A 12,595-nucleotide genomic window follows, 5' to 3' on the forward strand; every position below is an offset into this window, starting at 1 on the left:
AACCCACACCCACAATCAACCAAAAAACTAGAAAAAATGGATCAAAACCCACCTCATCGCGATGGTCGTCGGCCTCAACCAAAGTGCCTCGCAGCACCGCCACCATAAAAGCCAAGCCAATCAAGATCAAAACCCACCAACCCAAACCCTCAATCAACCAAAAAACTAGAAAAAATGGATCAAAACCCACCTCCTCGCGACGGCCGTCGGCCTCAACCAAAGTGCCTCGCAGCACCGTCACCTCCTCACAACGGCCGTCGGCTTCAAGCTCAACCAAAAATGGATCAAAACCCACGAGATTCTAGGCGACAGACCCGTCAGAGAACTCCGTTCGTGTTGTAGGCGACAGACTCGTCCAACGACTCGGCTTGCTCGACCTCATTCTCATCAGCAGCGATGGCAATCGGTGGAAGCTAGAGGAAGAAAAATGGATGAGATGGGAGAAAGTGAGAGTTGTTGTGCGCTTGAGAGAGGGAAGTGAGAGTCAGGTAGAGGAGAGAGAAAAAATTATTAAAAAATTAAATACACATGCTACAGTGCCCGTGTAGATTTACACGGGTACTGTAGCTCGTTGAAAATTTTAGATGATTTTACAAGTTTTTAGATTGACTGATGTAGAGGGTTTTTTGGTTCAAAATGTGTAAAAGTTGTCAAAATGTGTATTTTACACATTTATAAAAGAGCTGGTGTGGATGCTCTAAAATAAATATGACGCAAAGAGATAAAAAAATTCTTTTTCTAATTTTTTTTTTTAAAAGATATAATAAATTACACACCCTCCAATTGCAATTTTAAGAAAATTCAATCCGCGTACGGTATATATTGTGGCAAGATAATGTTGTCAGTTTGACACAAAAAATTTGTTGTGTTTTGTCAACTTGGTCTTCCCACTGTGAGAGTTCCTTCGCAACAATTGAAGAAGCAATGGCAACCTTTAGTTTCCACTCACCATTTTTGCTCATTCCAAATTTTCTTCTTCTTATCCTTATCTATATCTCTCCCTTAAATGAAAACCACCATTTCTCTTCTGCTACTCCAACTCCATCACCTTCTCGTCTATTACAAACAAACCCAAAATCCCCTCAACTTTCACTGCTGGCACCTTCTCCAACTATGGCAAAGTCTTCATTGGAAGCACCTCCCTCTACTTTCAACACTGCCAATCATATCAAGGTACATATGTAACCAATATTTCGTTCAGGGTTTAAATTTCATTTTCACTACACTGTAACTATTGAATTATAAAATAATTAAAAAAAAAGTGCTCTATAGTCTAAATACTTCATATTTCTTTGGAGTTATGTGTTATTTTTCTTTAATTTTCCTTTTCTTTTTTTTCTTACTTTGATTTTATTGGACTATGTACGTATTAAATATTAATTTTTGTTTTTGGGGGCTATGCATATACATTGAGTGAGCAGGAGAAGAGTAGAACAGAGAGGATTGAAGAAGATTTGGCTAAAGCACGTGCAGCTATTCAGAAAGCAATTAACAATCAGAATTATACATCTGATGATAAAATTGAATTTTACGTTCCAAGAGGTTGCGTTTACAGAAATGCCAAAGCCTTTCATCAGTTAAGTTCCTTCTTCTTTAAGGAAACATTTTTGCAATTACTATATAGTCTTTTTAAGGAAACATTTTTTTTTGGGTACCCTTTTAATTTGCAACCTCATTTTCCTCTTCATATTCCATCATATTTAATTATTTATTTCTTTGCATTAATTGCCTGGGATGGTAACATAGGAAATGAGAATAATCTTTGGGATCGAATCTGTTTTTCACTTTTGAAATGATTTGCTAAGTACCTAATTAATTTTAATTAGTATTAAAAAGATAGCGATGGAGATATGTTTTATTTATTCAAATAAATTAATTTAAATTAGGATTAGTATGATTTTTTTTTAAATTAGAATGAGTCATATAAAGTTAGTACTTACCTTTATATGATTTTTTAAATTTACCTTTATATAAATTCAAATGTTGACAAATAAATAAGAATAGTTATATATTTATGAGTAAACTGTTAGCTAGTCTAGGACTAGCCTCCCTCAAAATAGTCCATTTATCATAAGCGGCAATTACTTCTTAGTTGATTTATGTCTTGGAATTCTTGCTGGCACAATGAATAATGGCATTTACTTAATTTTTCTGGGCGATGACTGTTACATAACTTGCCAAAAATAAAAGATAGCAATTAATGTATACGATAGGATTGCAATATATTTTGGCCACATCTTTATTTTAATGCTGTATCTATGCAAAGTTAACCTTGTTTGGCACCTTGAGACCCCACAATGATTTCCAAAATTTCCTACAATTCTGCCCATTCGAACCTTCAGGACTGGGATTGGATATGGATTATAGAGCCACCTTATAGGCACTGCTCACTATGAAGTGACGGTGTGTATGCCTAGATTAACCGATCAATGGGATGTCTAGAACTCAAGGGAATAGACATTTTTACTTTTTAAGCTGTTAACAATCAAGTTTATAGCAAAAACTCAAGTTTGATATTAAAAAGGAGGATAACAAGAGAAAAAATTGTAAGAACCAACTGGTAAGGTGCTAAAGTAGATACATTACACATAAACATAGGGTTTTTCTTTCGAAGTCCTATTCTGTATCGTTTTTTTTTTTTTTTTTTTCAAATTCTAGTTGGCAAAGCACTATCTATGAAGCACGAGTGCATTTTCGGATTCGGGTGCGAGTGCAGGTGCGAAACTCGGCAATTTTTGAAAAAGTAAAGTGCGGGTGTAGAGGGGTGCGGTAATTAAAAAATTATTAAAAATATTTTTATTTTTATTTTCTATATATTGCTAAGCATACTTTTTCACATTATATAAACATATACCAAATTTAAGAGTAATAGTAGATAATAACTAAAACATGATGTTCATGATGGAGAGATTGAGACCTTGAGTAAGTGCTCGTGGGTTCTTAGACTTTGTTTGGGAGTTCATAAGGGAATGGAATGGAATGAAATGTATTTAAGTAAGAGAAAAGAATGGAATGAAATTAAGTTACCTTGATTAGATGTAAGGAATGAAAATGAATGAAATGTAAGTAATTTTGTTTGGAAGTAACATGGAGAGAATGGAATGAAATCATTTTATGATAATATTACTATTAGACCCCCATTTTAAAATAAATTGTTGAATATATAGAGGTATTTTGAGAGTTTTAGTAAAAAAATCATTAAATCTAATTTCATTTCCTCTCATTCCTCCCAATTTCGGGGGGAATGAAAATTTGAAGTTTTAGGCTCTGCTTGGGAGGAGGGAATGGAATGGAATGAAAATAATATTTTTAGAATATTTTTCCCTTCCTCTTGTTTGGGAGTTTTAACGAAGGGAATGAAAAGTTCATTTCCTTGTTTGCGAATTTAGGTGGGAGGGAATGGAATGGTTAAAAGGGAATACTCATTCCCTCCTAAGCCCTCAAGATCTCAAATTTTTGTTCCCCCCGAAATTGGGAGGAATAGGAAGGAATGGATTTAGATTTAATGAAAATTTTATTAAAATTCCCAAACCCTTATATATTCAACTATTTATTTTAAAATAAGGGTCTAATAGTAATATTATTATAAAATGATTCCATTCCATTCCCTCCATATTGCTCCCAAATAAGATTACTTACATTCCATTCATATTCATTCCTTTCCATTCCCTTATTTTAAAACATCCAATCAAAGTTACTTAATTCCATTTCATTCTATTCTTTTCCATTCCTTTCTCTTAGGCCTCATTTGGGAGGAGGGAATGGAATAGAATGGAAATGAATGAAAAGAATAATTTTAGAATATTCTTCCCGTCTCTTGTTTGGGAGTTTATTTGGAGGGAATGGAAAGCTCATTTCCTTGTTTGGGAGTTTAAGTGAAAGGGAATGGAATAAATAGGAGAGAACATTCATTCATTTCTATTCTCTTAAAATCTCAAATTTTCATTCCTCCCAAAATTGGGAAGAATGAGAAGGAATGGAATTAGACATAATGATTTTTTATTATTAAAACTCCCAAAATACCCCTATATATTCCACCCTCTATTTTAAAATAATTGTCTAATAGTAATATTGTCATAAAATGATTTCATTCCATTTCCTCCATGTTGCTCCTAAACAAGATTACTTACATTCCATTTATTTTCATTCATTTCCATTCCTTTATTTTAAAACATCCAATCAAGATTACTTAATTCCATTCCATTCCATTCTTTTCCATTCCTTTCCCTTACTTAAATACATTTCATTCCATTCATTTCATTTCCTTTTCATTCTCTTATAATCATTTCATTCCATTCCCTTATGAACTCCCAAACAAAGCCTTACTTAAATCCATTCCATTCCATTCCTTTAATGATCATTCCATTCCATTCCTTTATAAACTCCTAAGTGGAGCCTTAAGGAAATAGAGAAGAATGAGTGTTCCCTCCTACCAATTTCATTCCCTCCCACTTAAACTCCCAAATAATGGAAGAATATTCTAAAATTATTCTTTTCATTTCTTTTCATTCAATTTCATTCCCTTCTCCCAAACGAGGCCTTAGAGAGTGAGAGAGGGGAGACGGAGAATGAGTGAGCGAGAGAGTAGAGAGGCAGGGAGGCAGAGACCAAAGAGCAATTGGTGAGAAGAGAATGATAGATTTTAAGGTAAAGATGCTTCAAGTTCAATTGGTGCGTTTTGCACTCTTTAAAAAAAAAAAAAAAATTACTTGAATTTCGGCTTGATTCAAAGTTGGTTTCGGCTTGAATTGGCCGGTATGACTTGAATCAAATGATTTCGGCCTAAATCGACTTGTTTTGGCCAATACGATTCGATTCGACCTGAATTGGTGTTAATCGACCTAATTCGGCGTGAATTAGCCCGAGTTCGCGAATCGGCAAGTATCCAAAAACCAAAAAAAAAAAAAAAAAAAAAAAAAAAAATTTGTTGATGCGGCATTGACACGTGGGCGGCGGTGTCACCCACCGCACCTTGTGTCGAACGGAGGTGCAACACCCCTATGACTGCATCGGTGCTTTCTAGAGCACTGTGCCCAAAAAAAATTATTATTAGGTGGGACCCATTATGTAATAAAAGTGTTGTGTGAATGTAAAATTGTCTTCTTGTTGACAAGCTAATACATTTAAGATATAACAAGTAATATATAGATTGTCATTTGTGTCAAGTGGGGCAAATAAACTTTTACTACATTTTAGTACTACTAGTACTACTGCATGAAGATTTTTTAGAAGCTCAAGGGGGGCAATTGGCCCCCTCGCCTCCCTTCCCTTCGCCCCTGATTGTAGATGTGCCCTATAAGAACACTTAGCTTTAACCAAAATATGACAATTTGTCAACTTTTATTTCCTTTAATATTTCACATGAAAAGTTATATAGATAATAGATTGGTAATTTATATGCATTGATCATATGAAAGGAGGCATTCAAAGTAGGTTGGTTGTATTTATGAGTTATTATAATAAATATTTTTGTGCATGCAACTATAATTTTATGATGTGTGAGTTATATAAAAATAAAACAATAGTTGATGCAGGAGAACCACACTTTATCATTGATAATATTAAACAACGGCAAATAAAATAATAAACCCTAAGAGTCAACACCTCGTGTCTACACCAATAGTTAAGGAGGATTAAATTGAACAAAAGTTATAGGATTGGATTGAATTTTAAGAAAAAATAAATGGTTTAATTTGTAATTTAGACCACAAATGATGTTAGCAAATGTATTTTCATAATAATAATAAGATGGTGAATATATGTATATATCAGGAGTCAGATTGAAATGATAAAGAGATTCAAGGTGTGGGTGTACAGGGAAGGAGAGATACCAATGGCACACAGTGGACCGATGAGTTACTTATACTCCATTGGAGGACAGTTCATGGATGAGATGGAGAGAGGGGAGAGCCCCTTCATGGCTCCTCATCCTGATGAGGCACATGCATTCTTTGTTCCACTCAGTGTCAGCAAAATTGTGGACAGCTTTTATAGGCTTCAGCCCCACGCCTTTCGTCGACGCTTGGCCATAATTTTTAGAGATTATATCAACGTCGTAGCTGATAAGTACCCCTATTGGAATAGAAGCAGCGGAGGGGACCATTTTATGGTCTCTTGCCACGATTGGGTACGTGAGAAGGGTTAGTTTACTTTTAAAACTTTTTTTATTGGAATCTCCTTTTGTTTTAATGAGAAATAATTACATCATCCATTAACTAAATAAAAAGTGGAAACTAAAACTCATTACTATTTACCATTATATATTTAAAATAAAAGGCCATCTCCAGTAAAAAAAAGTATAAAAAATAAGCCAATTTCTTTTTTCTTTTTCTTTTTTTTATTCATTATCATGCTTTCTACTATATATTTTTCTATTTTATCCTATTATTCATGCTTGCTGACTTCTGCAACTAAATCCTAGCTAGGTAGGTGTTTATTCTTTTTATCTCTTAGCAACTTTTACCTCCTACAATTATCAAGAAACTTACACCTATAGAGCTCAAACAGAGAGGCCTTTCCTTAAAAATCATGTTATCCTTTAACAATTCTAACCTTATTTATCTGAATAATGTTGGATAAATACTCATCGTTATCCACATCTGTTAAGACTTAGTGACTCATTTTTTAATAACTTTGGATAACCACTCGTGCTTACCAACAACATCTGTTAGTTTCTGACAGAAATATATTGGAATGGTCATCTCTTGGATTCTGTACAGCTCTATATATGAAACATATCAGTCCAAAGCTGCATAGATTATAGTTTTTTTTTTTCTTTTCTTAATTTAGCCAGATGTGATAGACAGAAGCCCACCAAGCTAATTTACGTAGTGAAGCTCTCAAACTTCTGCCTTTGAGATTCATGATGCTCCAGCTTACAAAATCTCACTCATTCAAATTGTAAATTTCAGACCAAACATAATTTCGTGATCTTGTTCCAGATTCCCTTGTGAAGAAGCACTCAAAAAATATGTGATCTTTGGATTTTATGTACCTTATACAAAACACTCGAGCCAATAAAGGAACTTATAGAGATAGCAGCTTTGAACCAGATTAGATTCCACCTAGGTACTTCTCCTTTTGTTCTCAGATCTTCCCAGGTTACTGCACAATTGAACACCCATGAACTAGAAGCTGACCAGAGACTTTTATCAACATCCTCACAACTTGCTTTGAGTTAACACCAGGTCCTCTGATTTGGTTGGTTTCTAAAACCAAGTCCTATTTTATGGACACTTTCAACCTTGGAATTAAAATAAAGTGAACTCTCCAGTTGCCACCTATCATATCAAAGGAACATCGTTTCCCATCTCCAATTTTAAAACTCAAACATCATCTTACTGATACTGTTTTCTTCAACTTTAGGATTTTTCTCCAACTTCAGGTGCTGTCTTGAGGGGTCTTTACTGTCCAAAAGTTACCAACATTTGTATTCAGTTTTTTAGCATTGACAAAAAAGAAAAAAAAAAAAAAAAAAAAGAGAGGTAGTGTTACATCAAGTGGTGTGTGTGGGTTAGAGCTGGATTGGCTAATTTTAAATTTGGTTTGGAATTTAATTTTTTGGACAAATAAACTATGCAGCATTTTTGTTATCCAGTGATATAGCAGTACACAATCGCTAGAAAAACAAATAGAAATATTTTTATTGGTTGGTACATTAAGTACTGTATGTTCTGCAACTGGCTTAGACTTACCTAGCTCATTTAAATGTTGCTAAATAGAAATAGTCAATTCTATTCACTAACCTATCTCTACTTGATTTTTCAGGCACCATGGCTTGTAACAGAAGATCCCAAGTTCTACCAGAATTTCATAAGAGTGCTATGTAATGCCAACACGTCCGAAGGTTTCAAACCCATAAGAGATGTTTCATTACCAGAATTTAACTTGAAAGGTTACCCTATATTCAACCTCGGCCCACCCCGTCATGGCCTAGCCCCTAGTAAGCGCACCATCCTCGCATTCTTTGCCGGAGGAGCCCATGGAGACATAAGGAGTATATTATTCCAGCATTGGAAGGACAAAGATGGTGAAGTTCAAGTCTATGAGAACCTCCCTAAGGAGAAAAATTACCATCAATTAATGGGACAAACCAAGTTTTGTTTGTGTCCAAGTGGATCAGAAGTGGCAAGTCCTAGAGTGGTGGAGGCAATGTATCAAGCATGTGTCCCGGTGATTATTTCTGATTACTATACATTACCCTTTAGTGATGTTCTTGATTGGAGCAAATTTGCAGTATTTATTCCTCCGAAGAGAATACCAGAAATTAAGACAATTTTGAAAGGGATTTCACAAGAGAGATACTTGACATTGCAAAAGAGGGTGGCACAAGTAGCAAGGCATTTTGAGCTAAACAGACCAGCTAAGCCATTTGATGTCCTTCATATGGTGCTTCACTCCGTGTGGCTTAGAAGGCTTAATATTAGGCTAACACAAAACGATTATTAACTATTCATCAATATCTACATGTTATAATCACTTATATGATTAATTATAATTTGATAACTAAATATTAGTATTTTTGGTTTTTGACTTTTGGTTGCTAGATGCAACATCTGTGCATGTTAGAAGATCTTGCTTATGTATTAATTTGGAAAGGATATGGGCCATTTGTAAGCTAGAAAATCAGTTTTCAGATCAAATGAGATAAGTTCTTGACTATGACGCCTTAGTTTGTGTGGATTTTGATTGTATTAGATTGGATTGTATAAGCTTTCGTTGTAAGTGTTTGTCTTGATTCCCATATGGAATGTTTACAAGGTCAAATTGGAATATATAAATGATCACCATAAATTACAATTATGATTTGACCATTCCTTTTAAGATATACTCCGTATAAATGTGGCTGCCTATCACCTCCTCAAATCACATGACAAATGGAATCAGAGCTGGGTTAGTAATACCATGTGGCTTGAGGGCACTTTAGTACAATGTGGAACTTAGGCAATCAAATGTAGTGTAGTTAGTGCTTCCTTGAATTGAGGAGCTCCACCATACCATGCATCATGCATGCCAAGCACAAGGCCGATCAAGAGCTCCCTCTTATCTTGTTCTCTTATCTCAAGGTCGGTGAGTCCACCATTCTATTCTTTTCTTTTTCTTTTTCAATTTTTATTTTATTTTATGCCCACCATTATTTGTCCATTTCAATTTATTCTATTTTATGTCTTTCCTTTTCATTACTTATACTCATTCTATTCCATTCACTTTCTTAAAAAAAAAAAAAAAAAAATCAATTCCATTCTATTTCTAAGGGGGTTAAGAGGTTGAGAATTTGGGAAAAAGGGATGGTGGTCTGAATAGGCGATGGAGAGTTTTGAGGAAAATAAAAGAAATATATTATATATAGGTCGGTCAATAAGGCCTTTATTAGTTCTCAAAACCTTTAATTGACTATTGCTGCCAACTATCAATATATATATTTGCTGCCAACTATCAAAATATATATATATATATATATATAGGCCTCATATAGGAGAGTATGAGATTCTGTCATATGACGCATTTTTTGTAAAAAGAATTGAAATACTTTCAAATGCCACATCAAAGATAAGAAAAAAAAAATATTGACTTTTTATTTTTCATTTGGTTCAATATTTCAAGATTTTTTTTAAAAAAAATTAAAAAAATACAAATCCTTTGTTTCCTTCGATTCAATATTTCAAGACTTTTCCTCCCTCACACATACACAAAATTCTTTGCACTTCAATTCTCTATTTTCACCTCTTGCACTTCTACTCCATTATATACACCTACCCATTACCCTTCATGCCATCCCATGTCAAATACACAAAAAAAAAAAAAAAAAAAAATGATTTATTGAACTTTTGATGACACTTACCTAGCTACGACATTGTTGTCCCATCTAATCCTAACCTTTATAAGTTGGTTACAACCAAGGAAGGGGGCTTGTGTTTTATATTAAGTGATGACAACAATTACAATTTTAAAGTCGAGGTTAGACGTTATGGACTTGTGGGTTTTGTAAAGGCTGTGAGTTACTGTGGGTGTTTGGGATGTTGATATGAGAAAGTCAAGTATATTTTGTTTTAGAATTGAGGAGAAAGAGAAAGAATGTTTTTTTTTTTTTTTTTTTTCATTACTTGAACTGAATAATTATAATGAATATATGTGCAATTTTTAATTATTGCTTCTTATGATGAACTTATAACAAACAAAGTTCTATAATAATTATGTTATAATAGATGTACAATATTCTCCAAAAGTATCTTATATAAAACATTACAATGTTATAAAAGTTGGATCCCACAACTGGTGGATGCATAAAGTAATGACACATTCTTTTGCCAATACATAAAGTGACAAGTGTAATCTTTAAGAGTGATGCAAACCTACAATTTCATATGGCAAATGATGATTTGTACACATCATAAATATTTGACACTCATAATGAGTCTCATTTACTATATGGCATATGAAATGTTTATTGCTTAAACATTCACCTTTTCCAACCTTTGACCTTCTTCATTCTCTCTTTATTAATGAATATGTTTCTTTTTCTTCCTCTCCTTCATATTTTTAGATATAAACATCTTATCTCTGTCCCTCTTATTATAAATAACAAGCTTGGGAAATTCAATAACATATTTGTTTCACAATAGCAATTTTTTTTTTTTTTTTTTTTGTTCTCCATTATTAGAGGTACCTCTCTCTCTCTAAAGGATATTTTGACTTCATTTTCCTAAAGGTTACCAACCGTTCTTTTTATTCTTATTCTCTACATCTTCCTCATTTCTTCACTTTCTCTCTAACTCTCCAACTTCCTCTCTTTCTCTACGAAGCTTTTGCCTCTCTTTCAATCCCTCATTCCTTCATTGCAATCCAAAATCTCTCTTTCTCAAAAACTCTTTCTTCAAAACATCAATGGCTCCAAAAACCAAAAGGGCTTCCTACACAATTTCCGGCAATATCTTCAATCTCATCCGCTAGATTGGTGCCACAAGGCTAAACGAGTCTCCTTTACTGCTCTAAAGGCCAAAGAACACCTCTCAAATAATGCATGTCTCAAATTGGTAAGTTTTCCAAACTTTTATCATTTTCAAGTTTTGCTTTGATCTTTAGTTTTTTAATCTGTTTCTAGACTTGTAAATGCCTGGGTTTTGATGTAGGAAGGGTTTAGATGAAAACCCGATGCCTTAGGAAGGGTAGGAACATGTCTAGGATGAGTTTTGATCCAAGGGAGGCTGAAAATGGTGATGAACATGCTATGGTTTCATCCGTGCATGCACATACTAAGGGTATGCGTGTGTACACAGTGTATGCATACACATGGTTGTTCATAAAAACATGTGCACGCATACTTGTGGTGTGCGTACACATACTCGCAGTATGCGCATGCATGCTTGGACTTGCAGACACAGTTTTATGCCCATAACATGCTATTTCACTTTTCTTTTCACTTATTTCTGTCCAATATGATCCTTATGCTCTTCTTTTTGTCTTATTTAGGACTTACAAGCATACTCGAGTAAGATAACTCCAAAACCCTATTCGATTGGTACTAATCCTTGACTAACAAGTTAAGGGCCTTAGTGGATGAAATGGTTTCGGGCCACTCTTGCGCCTTCTTCTAAAAAGCTCGAACAACGGTGTGTTGGTCTAGGCATTAGCTGAGAGGTGGTGGGACATTACCCACACTTTTCACATTGCTAAAAGGGAGATGTCTGTGACTCATGACTTCCACCAGATGACCAGTTTGAGATCCCATGGGCCCATTATCAACTTGGAGGGCAAATCAAGTGTGGAGCTTGGCATAGACCTACTGGGGCGTTCTTACTCTAGTAAGTATGTCCGTTACTTTGATTTGGAGATGAATTTCAAGCCTCTCTCTATCAAGCGACTCTCAAGGATCGGGCTCGGATGGCTGGGGCATTCTTGCTCTAAATGGTAGGGGCTTATCTCTTTTCCAATGTGGGTCAGATAATGTCCTTGAGGTGATTGGCTCTCTTCCGCAACTTTGAGGATGCTTGGGAGGCTAACTGGGGGCATGCTTGCCTAACCTACTTCTACTCTATTATGGACACACTGAGTCGAGGGACTCTGCGCCTGCTAGCGAGGCCTTGGAAGCTCCTTAAGGTTAGATTCTCTCTCTTTACTTTTCTTTACATAGTCTTGCAAACTGCACTTTGTACCCTTGCAAACCATATGTGTGCCTTGCATCTGAACTACTATTCTGGACTTGCAAACTTTATCTCATACTCTTGCAAACTGTTCTTAACTTGCAAACTTTATCTACACTCTTGTTTTTTGCAAACTGTTCCTAACTTGCAAACTATATATGTACTCTATTTCTTGCAAACTGTTCATAACTTGTAAACTGTATCAATCTTTTTCTTTTGCAGTGATGGGCCTTGGCCTATGCCCTACTTGCTTATGGGGCTAATGTGAACCTGAAGGCCCTTACCTCGGCGCGAAAGCATCTTGATGGCCTTACCTCTCACTCAGTGAGCCAAACTCTCTTCTTTTTTCTTTTGTCATAATCATTTATGTGTCTTTGGGTTCTTTTTTTGACAAAACATGTTAGCAGATCACTTGTTGACCTTAGGCTAGGCTTCCTCCTATTGCTGCCCCAAAC

The 12,595-nt window shown here is 35.0% G+C and overlaps 1 protein-coding gene across 2 annotated transcripts; it reads left to right on the top strand.

Moving 5' to 3' along the window:
• The first annotated feature begins 842 nt into the window (after window positions 1-842).
• LOC126726989 (probable glycosyltransferase At5g20260) lies at window positions 843-8,664 on the top strand. Of its 2 annotated transcripts, none has more exons than XM_050432432.1 (4): window positions 843-1,173; window positions 1,422-1,576; window positions 5,773-6,127; window positions 7,768-8,664. In XM_050432432.1, exons 1-4 carry the CDS (start codon window positions 925-927, stop codon window positions 8,446-8,448), a joined length of 1,440 nt encoding a protein of 479 aa, XP_050288389.1. In that variant the 5' UTR covers window positions 843-924; the 3' UTR covers window positions 8,449-8,664. The 2 variants fall into 2 exon arrangements, with proteins under 2 accessions (XP_050288389.1, XP_050288390.1); XM_050432433.1 differs by having other exon boundaries at window positions 5,818-6,127.
• The last annotated feature ends 3,931 nt before the right edge of the window (window positions 8,665-12,595 follow it).

Source organism: Quercus robur, chromosome 5 (genome assembly GCF_932294415.1).
Source record: "Quercus robur chromosome 5, dhQueRobu3.1, whole genome shotgun sequence".
In the NCBI taxonomy this organism is placed as follows: domain Eukaryota; kingdom Viridiplantae; phylum Streptophyta; class Magnoliopsida; order Fagales; family Fagaceae; genus Quercus; species Quercus robur.